The sequence below is a fragment of the Lotus japonicus genome, chromosome 3 (assembly GCF_012489685.1).
Source record: "Lotus japonicus ecotype B-129 chromosome 3, LjGifu_v1.2".
Classification (NCBI taxonomy): Eukaryota; Viridiplantae; Streptophyta; class Magnoliopsida; order Fabales; family Fabaceae; genus Lotus; species Lotus japonicus.
In genome coordinates this window covers 8966843-8990220 of record NC_080043.1, presented here as the reverse complement: position 1 = coordinate 8990220, position 23378 = coordinate 8966843, and the positions used below count along the sequence as shown (strand labels likewise).

At 33.4% G+C, this 23378-nt stretch overlaps 3 protein-coding genes across 3 annotated transcripts; 1 reads left to right on the top strand and 2 right to left on the bottom strand.

The window, feature by feature from the left end:
• Positions 1–1353: 1353 nt before the first annotated feature.
• Positions 1354–4934, bottom strand: LOC130742881 (BURP domain protein RD22-like). The gene is made up of 3 exons (XM_057594982.1): positions 4820–4934; positions 4523–4634; positions 1354–2176 (listed from the first exon to the last, which is right to left on the bottom strand). The coding sequence occupies exons 1-3, from the start codon at positions 4859–4861 to the stop codon at positions 1386–1388; spliced, it is 945 nt and encodes a 314-aa protein (XP_057450965.1). The 5' UTR covers positions 4862–4934; the 3' UTR covers positions 1354–1385.
• Positions 4935–11887: 6953 nt separating this feature from the next.
• Positions 11888–13673, top strand: LOC130742879 (GDSL esterase/lipase At5g45910-like). Its single transcript, XM_057594980.1, has 5 exons — positions 11888–12122; positions 12433–12651; positions 12748–12893; positions 13038–13311; positions 13432–13673. The coding sequence occupies exons 1-5, from the start codon at positions 11888–11890 to the stop codon at positions 13671–13673; spliced, it is 1116 nt and encodes a 371-aa protein (XP_057450963.1).
• A 2860-nt stretch (positions 13674–16533) lies between these two features.
• Positions 16534–19615, bottom strand: LOC130742882 (BURP domain-containing protein 6-like). The gene is made up of 3 exons (XM_057594983.1): positions 19458–19615; positions 19170–19281; positions 16534–17545 (listed from the first exon to the last, which is right to left on the bottom strand). Exons 1-3 carry the CDS (start codon positions 19497–19499, stop codon positions 16755–16757), a joined length of 945 nt encoding a protein of 314 aa, XP_057450966.1. The 5' UTR covers positions 19500–19615; the 3' UTR covers positions 16534–16754.
• Positions 19616–23378: the final 3763 nt, after the last annotated feature.

Below are 23378 nucleotides of genomic sequence, written 5' to 3'. Positions count from 1 at the left end.
CCAGAAATTCAAGATATTACAAACAACGCGTCAGATGTTATCATGACAGAGTTTTAAGGGAATCTCGGATTCACCTCCTCCCCTTTGTTACTCAATCGTTACTTGTAACCACTCATGTTGAATGTATCTAGACACTAGGAGGGGTGACTCGCCTACTATATAAAGAGAGTCATCCGTACTCATCATATGTTCTCTTTTAACTCGAATAATACTCTAAAGTTTTTTTCTCATCCGTTTAGATCCTATGATTTTATTCAGAAACAGTTGTGAAGCGGTGCTTAATAATCGTGAATACGTATGTTTCATAATTGATAAAGCACAAATCAACAATTTTTTTAATTATAAATGATTGGATGTGATTTTACACAAATGAGAGTAGTGCATATCCACTAAACTCATTTTTTATTGCATCCCATTCACATATATGATAAACTACTACAGAGCAACACACCTTTTTTGCTACTACACACATTATAATCCCAGCCTTCCTAAACGGACTATATGTATACATTATACATTATACATATATTAATTGGGACTAGTCCATATCATAGTAGTCAATCGCGGCAAATCGCGCCGCTATAGCGCCGTCGCGTCGTGTCGCGGCCCCTCCCCGCGATTCTGAAACAATTGCGTCGCGGATTTCTGTCGCGGCTGTCGAGGCGCGATTCGCGGCCGAAATCGCGGTCAATCGCACCAGATCGCGGCGCGACAGGGAGAAGAGAAGAGGAACTCACGTAAAAGACTAAATTGCCCTTGAATTTTTACAATTAGGTTAAACTTTGAGGGTACTTTTGGTATTTCATTCTGAATAAATGAAACGCGCGTTTCACTTTCTTCACTATTCATCTTCTTCTTTCTTCTGCGAATCTGGTCATTGTGCGACGCGACCTCCTTCAGCCACCGTCGATCAGCACCCATGGCCACCACCCGACCTCCGACAAGCACCGCCCACTTCCGGCGACCACTGTGCGGTGACTTTCAACCAATCTCCGGCGACCACTGCCCCTGTTTCCCTTGGGCCTCTCTTATGCTCTGTTTTTTGTTATCTTTATATTCCTCTATTTTTCCTTTCCTTTCTTTTCCTCTTTATTTTTCCATTCTCAATCAATTCATTTTGTTACCTTTGGTGCTGGAAGATCCTCCTATCTTCTCTATCATTTCATCAGGTTATGAATTTTAAGTTATATTTATCATTTTTTAGTTATTTTATGTATATATGTATATACTATTATACTATTAATTATATAAAATTATATATGAAAAATCAGAATAGCGGCCATCCCGCTATGCGCTATCCCGCTATCCCACTTTTGGGGTCGGCCGCTACGCGCCGCTATCCGGGATTGACTACTATGGTCCATATGCATTATGATTTTGAAAGCTTAATTGGGTATCCAGAGAAGGCTATCAGCTGCAACAAAATGGCAAACAGGAAGAGTTCCCGGCTTAATCTTAAGCTGCTTTAATCCAATACTGTTGTTACTCCATTGTTCAGTATCTGTGTGACAAACTGCTAATGCTTTAGCTTTTGTCCCATCAGAGGCCACCAGTGGAACAGAGTAGGACCTTGTAGCAACCTTATGGCAATAAAACACAGCATATAGGTAATTCATCTTATGGCATGCCACTGCTTTGTCCCCTAATTTCTGCACGCCCTTCAAAACACTATATTGCTGTGGCTTCTTCTTCTGGGTTTCCTTTTCCAACAGCACAGTTGATGAAACCAACCTGATGTTCTTTCCAAGCTTTGAGACTGTGAAATTGACTACTGACTCCAGAGATGTGGCACAGTACTTGTCCTCTCCGTCAATACCAGGTAACTCGCATGTGTCTAGTGTATGTTTCAACGTCTCTGCGTCACTTGACTTGGCTTCTATATTGAAGTGATTCAGAATTTCTGAGAACCTGTTACTGGAAAAAGGGATCGATTTCGATACTTTGTCGGGTAAGAAAGTAAACTCATCCGAAAGCTTTGTGAAGTCCAAATTAAATTTTTTGCCAGGTTGAAGGTCATGTTCCAAGAAGAATGTGACACTGAGATTGAATTTATCATGAAATTTATGTTTTTTAGGGTCTTTGTTGGCTGCCCTGTTATAGGGGTCAACATTCATCAGCTTGTTGCCTACCCTAGCATGAGTCCTTCCACTTGCCCTCCAATTTCCCCACTCAGAATCTATATATGTCAAAAAATCAAATGAGTTCAAGCATATATATGTATATGAATAATTGATTTAATGAATTGAATATTATTTAATAGTAAAAAATTAAAAATGAATTAATAGTGAAATTAGCTCCTAATTTTATAAGCGAGTTTGATTTTAGTCATTTGGCAAAAAAAAGACGTTTAGCGAGTAAACGTCGTTTTTCCGCTGAGGGACTAAAATCAAACTTTCTTACAAAATTAAGGACTAATTCAACCATTAATCCACAAATAAACTACTAACTCTATTTCTTATTAATTGTCCATAAAATGAAAAAAATACACATATTAAAAATATAATAAATATGGTTGACTTTTAAAAACTTATTTGATATCCTATTTTTACCTTTTAAATTATGGTTTCTTATCATTTATTCTTGTTGTAAATGCATTATGTAGAAAAACATTATTTAATACTCAATTGGAATTCTTAAGAGAAAAACATGTAGAAACAAAATTTATCTCTCCAAGCAAAGAGTTAATAAATAATGGAGGTAGTAAAATATGAAATTGTACCTAAGGTCAAGAATTGGATCCTAAAGAGTCACACTCTTGAAAATTAAGACATTTGACATTTACAAAGCTGAGATCGAACAAGAGTGCTAAAATAGAGGATACTCGTAAATATAAAAGATCTATTCATTTCAAAGTATCATTTTTAACAAAAATGTCACAATTTTCTTTTAGTGATAATATTCTTTATTAATTGTTGACTTAGAGTAAAAAAAGTATTTATTTATAATTTTTCACTTAAAATTCTAAGAAATCATTAATTGTTGTCTTTCCATATGATAGTCTTGTGAGAAGAATAAATGATGAGAGATGAAGGTAGACCTTAAAATGTAAAATAGAAAAATAAAAATATTTTTTTAAAAATTAATCATATTAAATATATATTTTAATATGTGTAGTTTTTTTCTTTCTAAAAGTTTAATAAGGAATCGAGGTAGTGTCAATTATTGTAATGACTATTCATAAAGAAATTTAATGGAAAGTAATCTGATTTTTTTTTTGTTATAATCTGATTATACTCTAAATAAGTTAAGTAAAGTAAGATTTCCTATAAATTATTTGAAGAAGAATGTCTCCTTAATCTTAGTTAAGTTTTGATGAAGACACCAACATCAGCAGAAGAAAATTAAAGAATAGTTGAAGACCATGAAGACTGAAAAACACATGCATTCGAGTTCAAGTACATATATAAGATTTTATGACTTTTTAGTTATAGGTTTTTGTCTTTAATAGTTTATTTTTAAGTGTGATATCATCAACTAAGCCTACTTTTCATGTAAGCCTACTTTTTGAAACAAGGCTAAAATGCTTTTCAAGTTAATGAGATAAACTAAGCTTCAAAAATAAAGGTTACAAGGCTTAAGTTTGTGAAAAAGAAAATCAACCATGTAACCGGATACATGTTTCATGTAGTCGATCGATCACATACGGCTAGTATATAACCGGTTACCCTCAAGATGTAATCGGCTACATCAATTCTCTTGTTGCGTTTTTAAGTTTTAAATATAAACCGATGTATTTTGAACGTTGTCTATGCATTGTATTGGTTCATGATGTCTCTCTATGGCCAATATATACGTCCTAGAGGCATGCACTCGAACTACAACTTTCACATTACAAAACTTAATGTTTTTGTGTGAATTCTTCAAGTTTTCAAAAGTAAAAAAAGCTTTCAAACTTTTAGAATTTAGAAAATCAATTGTCTTCAGTGATATTGTGCTACAAAGTGATCTTGAGAAGATTTTATCTTCTTTCGTGGGTTTAGAATTTTCTTAGTTATTGAAAATTCTTCTTCTTTTTTTCTCTTTGAATCAAGGGTGATTCTAAGTTCTCCATAGGATTGAGGATTCAATGAGTTTCTTGTAAAAAGATGTGGTTTGCTTTCTTGGGAGTCATAGTGTTTGTTAGTGTGAGATCTGTATTGAACATCTAATTACATAGTGAAAAAATCTCTCAATTATATAAAGGGGGTCTGGGGGTAGCCTACACTTACAAAAGGTGAAGCTTGATACTTAAGTTTGTGGGTGTTCTCTACCCTTAATTATATACTTTCAGCATTTCAAATTATTGATTTCATTCTGAATTCTTGATTTATGCTTCCGTTACTTTGAATTTTAATTTGTGAAATTTATTAAATTCATTATATCTCGTTTCGTTTTGTTCTGTCATGTTTACTTCCTTGAGTACAGTTAGTCTTCACAAACTATACTTATTTAGTTTGACGCGTGTAACATTAATCAAACCACAAATATCACAAAGTATGAAGAACACATGATTAAATGAGAAAAAGAATGGGTGGAGATTAACCAGACTGCATAAGATCCTTTAGAGCTTTAGGCATGGGAGTATTGGGCCACAGGGATTTCCAATAATCTTCGGCGGGTAGCGATGCTTGAACATGGTATCCAACAAGAGCAAGCTGCAAATTAAAAGTTTCCAATTAAAATGAACATTTTTTTACATATTTTTTCATGAAATATTACAATAAATATGTACACACATATACAAGAAATAGAAGTTTAAGAGGATCAACTGGATTTAAGGAAATCTGATCAATTATTTAATTTATTCATATTCTACTTAAGCGAGAGATATAAAGCTTACACACAAAAAGGCTGAAAGGAAGCCTAGGTGTCGAAACTCCATTTTTAGGGAGTGAAACTGAGAGAATATAGAAGAAAATTATGACACTGAAAGATGTGCAAAACATAGAACTAGATGTGCATTTTATAGGCCATGAATCGGATTGTTGAGTAATGATTCATTTACACATACACCTGAGTTTTTCTTACATACTATTTTTACTCTTTTTTCCTTTTTATCTCATTCTTTATTTTCAATCGGATCACATGTCATATTACTCATTTCGTCACATATTAATTTCACCTATATCTCTCAGAAGAAAATAGAGGTAAATGAATGATATGATAAATGATGAGATAGAAAATACATGAAGAAAAAAGAATAAAAATGACATGTAATAGAAAGCGAGGGGTAGATGAATCATTATTCCATAAAACATTTTTTTTTAAATAAGCCAAAAGATGCGGTCAAAACTATATATAGCACAAGAGGTGCAAGAACCCGAATACAAGAAGAGAAGAAAAAACAAAACAATTACAGGAAAATTGCAAAATGAAAATGTAATAGTAACAGTGTTCAAAAAACCAGACCGGGAACCGTGATGTTGGCCAGTTCAGTTGACACATGGAACGGGTGTTAATTGAACCGGTAAACCGGTTTAGAACCGTGAAAACCGGTCAAACCCGACCGGTCAACGGTTTAATTAATTTAGAGAAAAAATCAAATAAAAATGTGATAGTAAGGAATTGAACCCATGACCTTGGAGCATTTAACCGCACCCCTTGCCACTGCACCAATTGAATACTTGAAAAAAGCTGTATTCTATTAACTTTATTATATACAATTAATTAGTAATCACCTTTTGATATGTCACATATGAAAATGTAAGTACCATTTATTTATACGTTAAAAAAATATAATTTATTCATAATTTTAATTGTGATGCAATGACAGTATAGTTTTTTTTACACTATTATTTAATCACATCTCTTTATTTTCTTTTTTAAATTCAAATTTAACTATTACATGATAAAATGATGAATTTTGATTGGATTATTGTGTAAAACTTTGTTACATTGTCAGTGTATAGTAACAAAACTCTTTGTTTATAAAAATATCTATTATTTTTCGTATATCAGCTTAGATTTACTTAAATACAATGGTCAATTAATTTTTTTTAGACTATGAATGTTAATATAAATCTTTATTTATCATAATAATAATGCATGTGATTAATGTTTTTTAAGAAGTAAATATATTTATGTAATTTAAAAGTCTATTTTAGCACCAACGGTTCAACCAGATTCAACCTCGGTTTAATCTTTAAACCTTGAATCAGTGCATTGACCGGTTCAATGACCGGTCCGATTTTCAGAACATTGTATAATAGTATAGCGAAGAACATATCCCTCTGATATCCTACACCTGCAGCCTTAAATTAACCGCCAAATAAATTGTGATGCCACATACAACCGCCATGAAACGTGACCCCATCTTTCAATTACTCCGTCACTGTGCATAGTCCACGAAACTTGACCCTATCTTTTTCAATTATTTCTATGGACAAAATTGCTTCACGTAGTGCGTAGTCCATGAAACATCATCACGATATTTATATAATTAATTGGCTTACCCAAAAAAAACCTATCTTTCAATTATTGCTTAGCACAAAATTTATCTAACATATATATAATATTTTATTTGTATCTTTCCGATATATAAAAAAAATATCTTGTTTGTATCGTTTCCCCTACGATCAGTTATAAATACTTCTTAGATATTTTATTAATTTTATTTTTATGATAACTTTCGTAACTTTTTATCTTCTATTACACTGTCATGTTGTTATTTGAATTTTGAATGATTGTAAGAATAAAATTTATAGAATTCTGTCTAGATTAAACTCAATCCTTTTTTTTTTCAAACTTCTGCTCATCACCTTTTGTTGCAGTTTCCCTTTTCAAACTTCTGCCACTGCGTTACATGTACAGTCCATTTTTTTGTTTAAATAGATCAGAGTCCACGCCTGGAAACAAACACACAACTATCCAGACAGTGTTGCACGCTAAGGCCTCAATTTGTTGTGTGTTTTCCTCAGGTTGTTAAGACACAATTCAACAAGTTCTCAGCCCATCGGTGTTGCGTGCCAACATGTTGGCTGCTACTGGAAGAAAACAAATCGTTAGAATTCATGGTTTCATGCAAGCCCCTCTCAATCTCAACCAACAGAAGTTGCTCCGATCCATCCCCGGAGCCCTGATGAACCCCCACAATCTGGACAAATCGTTAACTTCTTGTATATGTCTCAAGTTTTTTTTTGAAAAGTGAAATCATATATAAATGAGAAAAGTCTTGAGGATCATAAAGTTCCCCCAAGTGAACTAACAAAGACAACAGCTACAAGAATAAAAGGCAACAGAGAAAAAAACAAAAGCAATTAAGAAGCAAGACAAGGGGAAAAAAACGAAGCAGTAACGGTTTTATGTTTCTCCACGTTAGAAATCTTAGTCGGTTTTATGTTTCTCCACCGTTAGAAATCTTAGTGTAAATGGCCATTGATATCTATTAAACCTCCTTGGCTACGTTACAGCTTTAGGTGTTCAATGGTTTTAAAACACTTTATTGATCCTTCATTATATATAAAGCTATTGGAAGGAAATTAGTTGTATTACTATTTTTTGATATGCGGCTGAAGGAAGAGGAATTGAAGGAACACGTAGAACTTGTACGAGGGTGACGAAAAATCAGTCTTCTTTTATTTTCCTTCAAGAACTCTGAGCATTGTTGTAGAGCTTCCAGCATGTCTAGTACTGAGTGCACAGTATTTTGTATGTGGTTGTGTTAACTTTAGGGAGCAAATCCAGCAATGGATTACACCGAAGTTTCCCAGAATTTTGCTTTTAAGGTAGTGGTTCATCTATAGCTCTGCTATCGTCCTTATTTTTCCAATAATTTGAAAAACAAAAATTTGTTTGTGCCAATGGCGATGATCATACTGCTCAATAAAGTTAGGAAAAAAGAGAGGTAGATTGCTTAAAAGATAAGTATCTATATTCTCTATGCCTTTTTTTATGCTAACATTCTCTATTAGAGTTCAATTGTCTACATTTTGGGTGTTTTGGTCGACTCTCTTTATCAAGTTTTATAAAGAAGTGATGTTCATACTTTTTCTTACGTACATGAGAATTTTGGTAGCGTTTGTTTTGCCCAATAATAAATACAAAGAATATGATTGATGTCATATTGCTTAGTTCTGACATGTATGATAATATGTGAGTGAAAACTATTTTGAATAATGTTTATTATATTCTTAATATAGTTTCTGTCTTTCTGGTAAAATTTGTAAAAAATAACTAAGGAGTGTACAATGTTTTTCCTCATACTTGAAATTCATTATGTGGGGATATTTGACGAAATACCATATCTTAAAATTGTATAAGGTATATTGTTTTTCCTCATAAATGAAAAATCAGTCTTCTATTGTTTTTCTTCGAGAACTCTGAGCATTATTGCAGAGACTCCAACATGTCTAGGTGCTGAATGCAGAATATCTTGCATGCGATTGTGTTAACCTTGGGGAGCAAACCCGACACTGGATTGCATCGAGGTCTGCCGAAATTTTGCTTTTAAGGCAGTGGTTCATCCACTGCGCAGTTAGCATCCTTATTTTTCCAACACTTTCCACCTTCTAATACATATGAGCAGCAAGACAACACCATGAAAAAAACAGAGAAAACATGCAGGGTAAATTAGGGGAACCATTCCCATAATGGGAACTCTCTTGTGCATCCTGCTTTAGCTAAAAAATCTGCCATGGAGTTCCCTTCCCGAAAAATGTGAGAGACCCTTAAGCATCCCACCTCATGAATTAGAATGTCAATTAGATTCAAGTCATTGGACAGTTTCAAAGGTCTATTATCTCTGCTATTAACCCATCCGACCGCTAGAGAGGAATCACTTTCTATAAAGAGTTGACCCACCGAAAAGTGTTTGCAGAACAAGAGAGCATTTGCAATTGCTTTCACCTCTGCCTCATCAACCCCCAATGACTTGGAAAGAAAGCCTTTAATTACCCCATTCCAGTCTCTAAGAACACCCCCAATACCACTCTCTCCCGGCGATCCCTGAGCAGAACCGTCAAAATTAAATTTAAGGGGCCCCCTTGGGGGGAGGGGGAGACCCGGCAGCGGAACGAGATGGTCGAGATTTTCGCTGAATACTAACCTTTTCAAAATGGTACAGAAAGTCGAACGCGACATAGGGACAATATTTCTTCCATGATTTCATCCACCATAGAATCCTTAAGATGTGCATCTCCCAAATAGATTCCACTGAGAATTCCTTTTGCTGAAAAACTAGCCCATTACGGGCTAGCCAAATAGCCCAATTCAGAGGGAATGGAATCAGGTCACAAAGTAAGCGATCGGAAATAACACGACACCGAGGCCATTCCTCCATAAGGTTGTTAAAAGAGGAAGGTATACACCAGGATACCCCTTCACGTCTTAGAATCAAGCACCAAATACTCCATGGTTTCGAGCAATGAACCATAAGGTGGTCTTCAGATTCCACAAACAGCCCACAAATCTTAGACAAGCCTCCAAGTGAAGAGGACAACTTCTGAGGGTGCAATTTTTCGAATATGGTTTGAAACCATCCAAGCATCGTCAATAAAGATCCTCGCTTCCGTAGCCTTATAAATCTCTTCAACCGAAAATTTTCAGACACATCACCAAGCCAAAGGATAGAGTCTTCTGCATTGCTAGAGATGAGTGTATTCAAGAGTTCCAAGAACTGGTTGTGGACATTAAGCTCCCAATAAAAAAGGCGCCTCCTAAATGAATACGCCACGACCAAGTTCCATTTGCAAAGATACCAGAGTCACTTATCAGTGCATATTTGAGGAAATCTGACTTGTAACGGAGTCATATCGATCCAAGGGTCCAGCCATAAAAGAGTAGAGTTTCCCCTACCCAAAGAGTAACAAGTTGCTTCCAAGAACACCTTAGCCAGCACTGAATCTTCCTTCAGCACCTTTACAATGTCTTGGATGACACAAGAACCTCTCCTAGTATTATCCATCATGCTATGAAGGAGAAGAACATTGTCATCCCACCTGTATTTTTCACATAACATTCTTCTCCAAGAGGTCCTCTTCTCTTGACCAAAACGCCAAAACCACTTAATTAAGAAGGAGTACTTCATTTTAATAACCCAAGAAAAAGATACCAAGGCCACACAACTCAACACTCTTACATACTTGGATCCAAGAGATCCGTCAAATGCGTCGAATTCCATCTCTTCTTCCCCACAGGAAAGATCTTATCAGTTTTTCCATCTCCCCCACCACTCCAATAGGGGCAAGGTAATAGACATATGAAAGATAGGGATAAAAGTGAGTACTTCTTTTGCCCTTACTAATCTTCCACTAAGGGATATGAATTTAGAGTTCCATGCTCCCAGTTTAGTGTGCATGTGTTGGATCACCAGGTGCCAGAATGTCTTTCTTCTTGGATTATCTCTTAATGTGGCACCCAGATATATGAATGGGACGTTGCCAATACCAACATCCAAAATATCAGCAGCCAAAGAAATCTCCGAGATCCCCACATTGCAGCCAATTACTTGAGATTTTGCGTAGTTCAGTTTTAGACCGAATATGGCTAAGAAAGACAATAGCAATGTTCTCCACCTGGCTGGTGTCTTTATCACAAAAGATTAGAGTGTCATCAGCGAATTACAGATGATTAACCACTAGTCCATCTCCAATATGAAAACCACACATATTTTCAAAGGTAATGAGCTGATTCCAGAATCCTAATCCAAATTATTTTTCAAAATGACATGAACTAGATAGGTAGCCCCACATGTATGCAAGCAAGCATGAGAAAAGGTTCATGGACAATAAATAAAAACTCATACATAAAATGAACAATAATCATAACATAGTCATATAATCAACAACGTCGCCTCCTAGCACTTGAAGTATAACCACACATGACTACACAAATGAAAGAGGAGCAGAGAAGAAATGAGAAACGACTCATGGTCGTGATTTGGGAAGGCATTTCAAGACCTAGCAGAGCTCAAAGCCCCCAAAGTTTCCTCCAAGCATTTCCCAAGTGTGTTAGATGTGTCAAAGGATGAAAATGAAGCCTAAAAATCGAGTTTCTGGTGTTTAAAATGTGATTGTTCTCGGATCGTGCTGAATGCTTATTCATTTCTCCTCGTTTAGTTTCTCACCAACCCAATTGCTTAGAATGAAGTTCCATGTGTTGTAAACATCATACGAAAATTTCATAAGGATCTACCGGTGAACGAATACGGTGTATCTATTGTGTTGTGACAACCTTGAAGTATTCCAACGCTGTAGTGTTGGGAATACTACTGTTGCAGCATTTAGCTGCCGCTCTACAAGAAAAACACAAAAAGTAGGTATAAATTATTTTGAACAGCAAAAGTTCACCTAAATTATAAAAATAATTGAAATGAAGGAAAACTAAATAAATACCATTAAAGATAAAACACTAAGAGAATCGCCCTAAAAAGGCCAAAAATACACTATATTGAGTCTCATAAGACTAGATAGGTTGAATGTCATGCTTTTCTTCTCAAATCTTTAAATTTTTGTTTTATTTTTTTGTTTAGGTAGTTTTGTGGGTTCTAGGATTAGTTTGGCTCGATGTTGTTTAGCTTGTTGCTTTGTTTTTTCATGTTTGCCTTTTGTTCTCTCTTGACCTTTGTTTCAACCTTCTTTTATTAAAATAAACTTCATTCAATTTTTTTTTATCTAAATAGAGGAGCTACGTTCCCACAACAATAACTATACTAAAAAATTTACAGAAGATATTATTTGAAGTAACAAATCCTTATTGAAGGATTCTCCTTTGTTGGAAAATAATAGTTAAACAAATATTATAACAACTATATGAGAAAAAAATAGATATACCACTTCAAAATTAGAATACACTTGTATAACAAGACAACAAGTGGATAATTGTTGTGATAATATATAAAGCTGATAAATTTCAATGCCAAACACAGATCATAAACAATTTCTTTAAACCTTTTCTATCTCACAGGAACATCATGAAGATTATGAATCTCTTTAGCATTACATGCACATGTTTTTTCCTTGGAAGTGTTGTTTCTAATGGAAATCCTCTCCCGTATGAGGCTATCTTTAACTTTGGTGATTCTATAAGTGACACTGGAAATGCAGCAACAATGGGTAAATTACCTGATGATAGTCCTTATGGATCAACATACTTTAAACATCCCTCCGGGCGCTTGTCGAATGGCCGATTGATCATAGATTTTATAGGTAATTTGAAAACTTTTTTTTTCTTTCAAAATAGCTTAAATAAAATTTCTTAGAATGAAAGGAAGAAAAAATGAGAGAAATTTTAGCTACAATATTTTTACTAATATTTTAATATTAGTATAGGGCATTCATGTGTTAATTGGTCATTTGATGTTAATTTATAATATACAAATATAAAATTTTCTCACTAATAAAAGTTGTGTTAACATAATATTTTTAAAAGTATTTATAATGAGTTTGTCAGACTGAACAATCATACTTTTTAAATTTAAGAATAGAATATGCTCACCTGTCATCATTTTAATTGTAGCTGAGGCATATGCGCTGCCATTTTTGCCGGCCTATCTAAATCTCACCAAAGACAGAGACATCAAGAAAGGTGTAAATTTTGCTTTTGCGGGTGCAACTGCGCTTGATATCCAATATTTCAAAAAACATGGTGTCCCCGGAGTATTTGTAGATAAATCTTTGAGCGTTCAATTTGGCTGGTTTAAGAAATTGAAATCATCCCTCTGTAAAAGTAAAAAAGGTTAGTTTCACCAATACTCCATTAAATTCTTATTTGTCAAATGCATGAAATTTTATGCATTCAATAATAACTCACGTGTGCTTTATTTTATGACAGAGTGCCATAGCTACTTTAAAAAATCATTATTTCTAGTGGGAGAGATTGGCGGGAATGATCTGATTGCGCTCCTCTCATATAAAAATATCTCAAAACTTCGAGAAATAGTGCCTCCAATTGTTGAAACGATTACAAACATCACAATTGTATGTAATATTAAACTAAAGTACTCAAAAGTCATTCCATTTTTACTAATCAAGCTTTAATCATAAATATGATTGACAGGACCATGGTCATTCATATAGGTGACGAGAATATCATTTCACTCTTTGTTTTTATCTATATTTTAGGAATTAATAGAAGAGGGAGCAGTCGAGATAGCTTTGCCAGGGAACTTCCCCATAGGGTGTAATGCTCTTGTTTTGACAGTGGTTAATAGTACTAACAAAGAAGATTATGATCAGTTTGGGTGCTCTATAGCTTACAATGCTTTCATCAAGTACTTTAATGGACAGCTCAAACAAGCGATAAAGACATTAAGAAAGAAGTATCCTCAGGCGAAGATAATGTATTTTGACTACTACAATGATGCCAAACGTTTATTTCATGCACCTAAAAAATTTGGTGAGTTGTGCTTTTATTTTCTTTTACTAGAATATAACAACAAGTACATGTGATTAATGATTTACTCTGATTTATTCATGTCAAACTCATGTAATCATCTTATGTCTTTGAACGTTGCAGGTCTTACTACTGATAGGAATGTGGCTTTGAAAGCATGTTGTGGAGGAGGAGGACCATATAATGTTAATTTTCATGTAAGTTGTGGATCTCCTAACACAACAATTTGCTCTGACGTTTCAAAACGTATAAATTGGGATGGAGCCCACTTTACAGAAGCAGCTTATAAACAGTTAGCAAAGGGGATTATTGAAGGACCTTTTGTACACCCGCATCTTAAATCTCCTATCGTTAAGATATCTTAAATTGCTGGCGAAACCACTAATGAATGCTTTTTCATGATGATTTCATAACAAGATTAGGCTCTGGTTATATGAGAAGAAGTCTAAACAATTGCTTGTAGTTTAAAACACAACAGAAAAAAAGATGAAGTATTTGTGTTCATATGAGTGTTAAGTAAAATGTTAATTTTCCTTCACTCTAGAAATGTTCTTGGTGTAATTTTTAAATTCCATCTCTAAAATATTATTTTATTGAATTTGTTATGTAGAAATATATGTAAAGTAAAATAAACGAATATACTATCATTAAACAATACTCTTCATTCTTTTTTTGAAGAACATAAGGACATAACGACTTATTAGGTATTTTTCATGAATTAGCATTTTTTTTATCAATTACGATGGAAATGGGTCATATGATGTCATAATTCACCTTATACAAATATAACCTATTTTTCAAATTTAAAAATTAGTACAACCTTTTTAAAAAGGTTAGTATTTTTTATCAAGTCTAACACTCTAACTTGTCCATAATTAAGTAATAAAAGAAGTACATAAATATATTTTATATGCTATCAATAAATTTTAAGTAATTATAAAAGCAACAATAAATAATTTGTCTGGCGCTTTTATGGTGGGCTTTGCCTAGGATTTTTGGGCTGTTTTTTGGCTGGTTTTTTTATCCCGTTTTTAGGAGGGTGTATATCGTGTATATCTCCTCATTATTATATGAATTCTATTTTACTTTCGAAAAAACAATAAATAATTTGTGCAGATTTACTTACAATAAGAGTAAGTACTCTAAATTTTACTTTATTTAAAAACTTAGTATAAATGACCTGAATCATGAATTAAATAAATTGGTTTAGAGAGAAATCTTGTTTTATGATAATCAAAAACTGTCATTTGGCTAATGTCGTACAACTGCTTAAATAGAAATCCTAATAGAAACAAAAATAAAGAAAATCCTAACTAAAAGATCCTAAACTCAATTAGACAGTAAATAAAAATAAAAAATCCTAACAAATTTATCCTAACTTAATTAAAAACAGAATACATCCTAAATGTATTTAAAATTACTAAAAATAATATATATCTAATTAATCTCCTCCTGCATCCGACTCCTCTTCTTATGAAGAACTCAACCCCGAGTTCTAAAGTAACAAAAAAAGGACGCCTCTATCCGGAACTCATGAACGACATTAAGAATGCCAGGGTTGAATACCCAAGTCAGTGTAGAGCTAATTTTTTTAATAAATCCCACCACCTTAGCTCATCATATTATTAATTTTATTACTTATCAATTACTAGTTTTTATTGTTAATTTAAAATTACTTACTTACTAATAATTTAATTAAAATTTATTTAATTTATAAGTGGTGAAAATAATGAATTTACTCATATAAAATAATTAAATTTCAGTATCACTTACTACTACTCAAATAAAATTATTTTTCGTTATTTATCTTATAAATACAAAAAATAATTCTTTACTATCAATAAAATAAGCTACTCACATATATATAAATATTAATTTTTTAATAGTAAACATAGAGCAATTTATATTAATTAAAACATGATATTCTTAAAAATTATTTATCTACTTATATAATTTAAATTAATAATTTAAATATAATTATTTTTGAAAGAATAATATATTTTAATAATTTTTTTAGAATTTGATTAATTTTTATCGTTAAGCACTTACCCCTACAAATTTCAAACCCATTGGTTACATATATAATAATTTTAATTAAAATAGACTCCCTTTGAAAAATTAAAATAGCCAAATTAATAAAAATTAATTTAATTTTAGTTAATATTAAAACATAAGCTCATTTATAAAAATTTACAAAAATTAAATTTAATAAAATAATCACTATTTAAAAAAATTTAATAACCAAGAAAATACATTTATCCCCGTCCAGACGAACAAAGCAATAAGCTTTTCCGATCCAAACCTTGAACTATTTTGGTGAATGAGATAGCTTATGCAGAGCTTCGTTAAAACCCCCTAAGGAAAAAGGCAGTGGGAAAAACTCCAAGAGGGAAAAAGAGTATTCACACAAACAGCAAACAAAACTATGGACTCACACCATACCATGACCTTCATTAGCAAAAAGCTAGAATAAACCCAAATAAGGACTAACCAATCTGCTGCACAATATATTCCTATGACAGTAATTTCTACTTGGGTCAGGATATGATAGATTCTTGTCCTATCTTGCATTTGAGGTGGATAAGATATTGATAGGATATGTATGATACAAACAATGAAAAATATGTATCAAATTTTCCTTTAAAATAAAAAGTTAATAATATTCATAGACTGATATCCTATCCTATTAGGATAATTTCTATCATAGCTTCCCCCTCAGGATAACTTTTACACATGATAGACAAGATAAGATAAGGGACAGAATAGTGTTATCATATCCTGCTTGCGCAACAAACAACATATTACAGCAGGATAGGATTATTGCTATCCTATCATGTATGCTTATCCTGTACACCAAACGGGTCCCTAAATCACATACAACTTTCATCCAATCACATTGGAGATAAGTGAGTTGAAATTTCTATATTTTATTTATTTTATTTATTAAGTTATTTCCAACTCATTTATCTCCAATGTGATTGGGTGATGAATTATTTAACCCAAGTTTTATCATTGTTCATTTAGACAACCCCATTTATATCATTTTAATTTTCTGATACCTCAGCATGAACAAATTTAGCTATTGCGCACATACATGAAATTAATTTCTTCAAACATGCAATCTTCATTTATATGCAATAGAATAGTAGAGATGATTCTAAATCCAAACAGGTTGCTGCAGAAATACAAACAATGGGAACAAGAGGTTGTTCAGCCTAACTCAAGAGGATAACACAGACCAAACTTTCATCATTGATCAAATTGCAACAACCACTATGCATCCTATAACACGCATACATTGCATTTTCTTTTTGAAAGTAATAAAAAAAAATAAACTTGCAGGACAGGAAAACGGACTATATATATGTGTACATATATTATATATTATATATATAAACTTCAAAGGCTTGGTGGGACTAGTCCATATGCATCATGATTTTGAAAGCTTAATTGGGAATCCAGAGAAGGGAATCAGCTGCAATAAAATGGCAAACAGGAAGAGTTCCCGGCTTAATCTTAAGCTGCTTTAATGCAATATTGTCATTACTCCATTGTGCAGTATCTGTGTGACAAACAGCTAATGCTTTAGCTTTTGTCCCATCAGAGGCCACCAATGGAACAGAGTAGGACCTTGTAGCAACCTTATGGCAATAAAACACAGCATAGAGGTAATTCATCTTATGGCACGCCACTGCTTTGTCCCCTAATTTCTTCACTCCAGGCAAAACACTATATTGCTGTGGCTTCTTCTTCTGGGTTTCCTTTTCCAACAGCACAGTTGATGAAACCAACCTGATGTTTTTTCCAAGCTTTGAGACTGTGAAATTGACTAATGACTCCAGAGATGTGGCACAGTACTTGTCCACTCCCCCAATAGCAGGTAACTCGCATGTGTCTATTGTATGTTCCAATGTCTCTGCATCACTTGACTTGGCTTCTATATTGAAGTGATTCAGAATTTCTGAGATTCTGTTACTCGAAAAAGGGATGGATTTCGCAACTTTGTCGGGTAAGAAAGTAAATTCAGCTGAACGCTTTGTGAACTCCATATTCAATGGTTTGCCAGGTTGAAGGAAATGTTCGAAGAAGAATGTGACACTGTGATTGAATTCATCATGAGATTTGAATTTTGTAGGGTGACTAGTGACTTTTTTGTCTGGCTTGCTATAGACTTCAAGATCCATCAGCCTGTGGCCTACCTTAGCATGAATCCTTCCCCCTGCCTTCCACTCAGAATCTATATATGTCAAAGAATCAAATTACTCCAAGCGTATATGTATATGAATAATTGATTTAATGAAATGAATATTGTTTTATTTAGTAATAAGTCGGTCATATTAATCCATAATTTTGTAAGTGAGTTTAATTTTAGTTTCTTTGCGAAAAAAGTATGTTTAGTGGCGATTATTTTTATAATTAATAGGATAAATAGAATACACAAGTTTGTGACTTTTTCTACTCTCACCTCTATACTTTAATCATTTCAATATATTGATTTTTCATTCTGAATTCTTGGTTTAGGCTTCGGTTACTCTATAATTTGGATTTGTACAATTTTTAATTTGCAAAACCCTAATTCAACCCTAACTCACCTCACCTCTCTTAGATTACTATTTTAGATAGCGTTTGGTAGACATGTGAGAACAGAACGAACATAATATATGAGTTTCGTTATGTATTTGTCATGTTTTTAAGATGAAATGGAACATGATAAAAGACTCCAAGAAAAAAGACTATTTGATTCCCTAGAAAAGGGTGGAACGGAGGGAAACAGAACAAAGCACTCTCTTAAAACTTTTACATAATAAATATCCCTAGTTTATATTTTAAATTTATTGTATATGAACAGTTTAAAATCACTTTTTATATATGCATACAAAGATAAATGTATTTCTGCTTTGCAAAAACTTTATTTAAAATATAAAATCAATTATTTTTTGCAAAACTAAAATTACTTTTTTTAAGCAACGATAAACGAGTCAATTAGAGTGCGTTTAATTCAATTTATTTTAGAAAAAAAACATTTTATCATAAAGTCACCTTTTTAATAAAAGAATCACAATTTTAATCAAAAAATTATATTTTTTGTTTGTTTCATTTTTTTTTTAAAGCTGAAAACATTATTTGAAAAAGCTACTTCAACTTATCATAAAAATCTATTATGATAAATGAGAGAAGATAAAAAAAATGATTTTAATTAGATTAGTTAAACACCAATGAGCTTTTACTTTTCTCGAAATAGCTTAAAGAAGTAATCAGATTTATGTTTTTTTTCAAAAGCATACTGAAACAACTTAAATAATATATAAGTGATTATTTTAAAGAAATAAGTCATTATTTAATGAAATAAGCAATAACAAACAGTTTGTATGCATAATATTCAATGAGTTATGATTCACACACATCCAATTCTTTTCCAACTTCGTTTTCTATGTATTTCTCTCTTCTCTATCAATCAAATCATCTGTCACATTTTTATTTTTTCTCTCATTTGTTTCTATCTCTCTTCATCCACCTCTTCACACCTGATAAATGAGGTGTGGACAAAAGATTATCCATATTCAATTGAGTTCAATTTTTTATCCTCAATCAAATATTAAACATTTAGAGTTATATATGTAATTAAAATTATTGTTCTGTTAGACTTGGAATCACCAAATACGACACACGAACTATTATTATCCAGTTCCATCTTATTATATCTCGTTCCGTTTTGTTATGTAATGTTTACTTCCTTGAGTACCGTTAGTCTTCACAAACTATACTCATTTAGTTTGACGCGTGTAACATTAATCAAACCACAAATATCACAAAGTGTGAAGAACACATGATTAAATGAGAGGGTGTATGTAGAGATTAACCAGACTGCGTAAGATCCTTTAGAGCTTTAGGCATGGGAGTATTGGGCCACAGGGATTTCCAATAATCTTCGGCGGGTAGCGATGCTTGAACATGATATCCAACCAGAGCAAGCTGCAAATTAAAAGTTTCCAATTAAATTGATTTGTTTTTTCACAACAATTAAAATGAAGACATTATTTGATGAAATATTACAATAAATATATACACTTATACAAAAAATAGTTTATTTTATTACGAAGGATCAACTGGATTTAAGGAAATCGATCAGTTATAACTTATAAGCTTACACAAAAAAAGGCTGAAAGGAAGCCTAGGTGTGGAAACTCCATTTGGTTTAGGGAGTGAAACTGAGAGAATATTATAGAAGAAAACTTGACACTGAGATGTGCAAACTAGATGAGCTTTTTATGGAGACTTCCGATTAAGTAACTGTACGTGCATAGTCCACGAAACGTGATCCCATATCTATCAATTATTTGATTATTTCTATGGACAAAATTTCTTCAGTGTGCGTAGTCCATGAAACATGACCCCATATGCATCTTTCAATTAATTTTTTAGGACAAATTTTACCTAAAGTATTAAATATCTTGTTTGTTTGTATCGTTTCCCGAAAGATCTGTCATAAATACTTTTTTTTTTATACATCTGATAAATACATTTTATGATAACTTTTTTAACATTTTATTTTCTACTTATTACACAATCTGTGAATCGAACTGTGCATCCGGCTAGTGAGCATAAGCCTCAGATCTCATGGTTGAGGCGAGTTGCAGACTAAGGATTGGCGGGTGGCGTTGCGGAGGATTCCCCGCGAATGCAACTCTTCGATGGATTGCATTGCGAAGCTTGGCGCCAACTCACTACTACAGAAATGACATTTTGCCACGCCTCAATTGCCACGGTTATAGGCGGAACCGTGGCAAAAGCTCAATTGTCACGGTTATAAGCGGAACCGTGGTAATAGGGGACAATATTTTTTTTTTTAAGGGACCGTGACAATAGATACCCCTAAACCTTCTCCCTGCCACGCTCTATCCCACTCTCCACACTCCAACCCTTCAAAACGACGGCGGCAGACCCAAGCTCTCTCTTCTCGAGGTCGACCTCGCAGCCTCTCATCTGTTCACGGCGACGGTACCATGGTCTCGCTTATCCTCTTCGTGAGGTCAAGCTCGTTACTCTTCCTCTATCATCTACAGGTCTCTGTCGCGTCTTCCTCCTTCGTTCTTTTGTTCTCCATCGCGTCGTTCTCTGTGGTTGTTCTTCGTCGCGCCATCGCCCATCATCGCCATGCTAGAGTCGTTTTAGGTATGCATTTCTGTCTCTCACACTCTCTCCCTCCCTCTATCTCTCACACGGCTATTTTATTTGCTAGCTAGGGTTTCAAGGGACCAAGGTTAGAGAAGGAGTGAAGGAAATTTTGTAATCTTTTTTGAATATGATGATATGAGTAGTTGAAATTGATTGTATAGGTTCGTATCTGTGTTTATTCGATTGTTGAAGTGTGTGAATGTCATAGATATACTTGGGAATTTCTTTGAATCAATTCAGTCGAAAAGTGTTTGATTTTTGAAACTACTAATCAATTTCTTGTAATTTTCTTTTTTATGAGCAGTGGCTGCTCTCCAGGACCTATACAGAACCTTGAACTACCCACCAGAGCTTCAAGGATGGAATGGTAGCGATCCTTGTGTATAACTGATGGACTAGGACACCAGCTCAAAATTGCGATTGGATCAACCAAAGGACTTGCTTATTTACATGAGGATTGTAAGTGATATGCATGCTTATCTTCTCTTAAATAATCAATTTGTGTAGATTTTTTTTTGTTAAAAGGATGAAATCATTGTTATTAACTTCTGGGAAACATCAATCAGGTCACCCTCGCATCATTCACCGAGACATAAAGGGTGCAAACATTCTAATTGAAAACAACTTTGATGCCAAAGTATGTATATCAAATTTCATGAGCTAGAGATATTTTAAGAATTGTGGCTCTTGATTCCTATTGGTAATCATTGGTTCTATCTATTCAGGTGGCAGATTTTGGATTGGCAAAGTTTAATCAAGACACTAACACATGTTTCTACTCGTGTGTTGGGAACATTTGGGTAAAACATTTTTCAATTGCTTAATTTTGAGTTAGGCATGAGTTGAGACTTAAGAGTATGGTGAATAGACAAGCAATTTACATAGATATGATATGATTGATACATTCTGGTATGTTTTCATACTAATGGTGGAAGCTGATAATTTGATCTGGCAATACTTTCTCTTTTTTATCTGATAATTAACTTACGATTCTCCTCTAATATTTCGGTGTCGGTTACAGTCTTGAATTATCCATTCTGCTTTTTGGGATTGTTATTCATGAAAGAAAGGATCTCAATCTTTTTTTGTTTAGTCCTTATTTTGAGCTTCACTAATGATTTCAGGATTCTTATTCTTATGGAAAATAACTTGATAGTGGAAAATATTTTAAGATAGTAGCTTCATGAAAAACATTTAGTAAGATTGTATTCTTCAAAAAAAAAATTCAAACTGGCCTTTTTTATTCATTTGTCTGTACAGAAAACAACTAAATAGTATTCTTTTTCAGTGGAAAATAGATTCTCTTATCATAACTCCAAATTGTTTTCAAGTTGCTTTTTAAATTACCATTGTGTTTGTTATTAGTGTGTGTTGATGAAAACGTTATTATGGGAATTCAAGCTTGAGTGTAAACTCAAAACACAGTTTAGATACCTACAGGTTTTGTGGCTCTCTTCATCCATGCATTTTTTATTTCATCCTTATATGGTGCTAAAATATCTTTACATCTGGGTGATAGGAGTTCAAACAATTTATCTCATCAGGCATTAGAAGGTTCAGGTCAATCAATTTTGTTTCATATGGTGCCCAGGTAATATGCTCTAAAGATAAGTAACCTTTATCACCAAAGTTGAATTTTTATCAGTCTCATTGATTATAAGTATCAGAAAATAAAAGTAATGACACAGATGTTTACATTACTGATGCCTCTTTATTTCCCAATCACTTAGCACTAGATGAAAGGGAAGAATGGGTGACTTTCATTACTGCCTCTCCTAAACCCCCACCCGAGATAATCACATTTACCTGGCTGCCTCAAAATTTGATGATTCCAGGTTAACCCTTGTAAAGGTATTTGTATGTACTAAATCAACCTGAGCATAGTGTTGCAAAATTCATAATAAATTCATCTTTCAATATATTAGTGAATAGTAGAACACATACCACAGTTTCACTTCCAATGTAGACCTTTGGGTGGAAACAAGTGTTTAATCATATTATTACATGAGAAATATTGCAATTGAAATTTGAATTTCTTAATGTTTTTAGTTTTCGTGGTTGATCTCTTTCCCTGAAATACTTGGAAGGAGATGCATTTTACTTGGATTCAATCATGGATGACTTTTCTGTAATTACCTCGATTGTTAGTGGGATCTTAGTCCAGCTATCATAATTTGAGGAGGATGGATAGATTCCATTTTAAACTTACTCCTTGACTCTTACATGAACATGAGTGATTAGTAAAGCACATATCTCAGCTGCACTCACGAGTATGTGCCTTTGGGAAGAAAACAAAGCATCTATCAATGATCATTACCATAGTAAATTTACATTGTATTTAAACAATTGTATTCGTCCGCGCAACGCGCGGTTTTTAGTCTAGTTCTTGTTTATTTAGGGATGTGATTTCTAACAACATAGTTGGTGAGATACCATATAGTTTGCCACCCAATGCCACACATATGTAAGCCTATTGTTCTGATGATTTTTTCCTTCATCAGTGAATTCTATTTGTTTATGTGACCCTGTGTCTTCAGCACTGAGTTTTTCTGATGAATCTTCTTTATTGCAGAAACATGGCTTGCAATTATTTGAGCCAAAATATCCCTCATTCTTTACCAACCATGAAGAAACTGAGACTTCTGTGAGTCATTTTCTTATTGATTTTAGTCCACTGGTTGCTTATTTTGTCTTATGTTCTCATTTTTGTTGAGTGAGATATAGTGATTCAGTTTTACAAATGACTGTGAGGTGTGAAAGCTTTCAGGGTCTTGGAGTTTACTAGTGTTTTTTTTATCCTATTCATGTATAATTTGTTTCAGTGTTTAATTTGAGCCCATGCCATTTTCCCCATTTTCCACATGATTCATGGCATCGGGGAATTGAAAGTATGT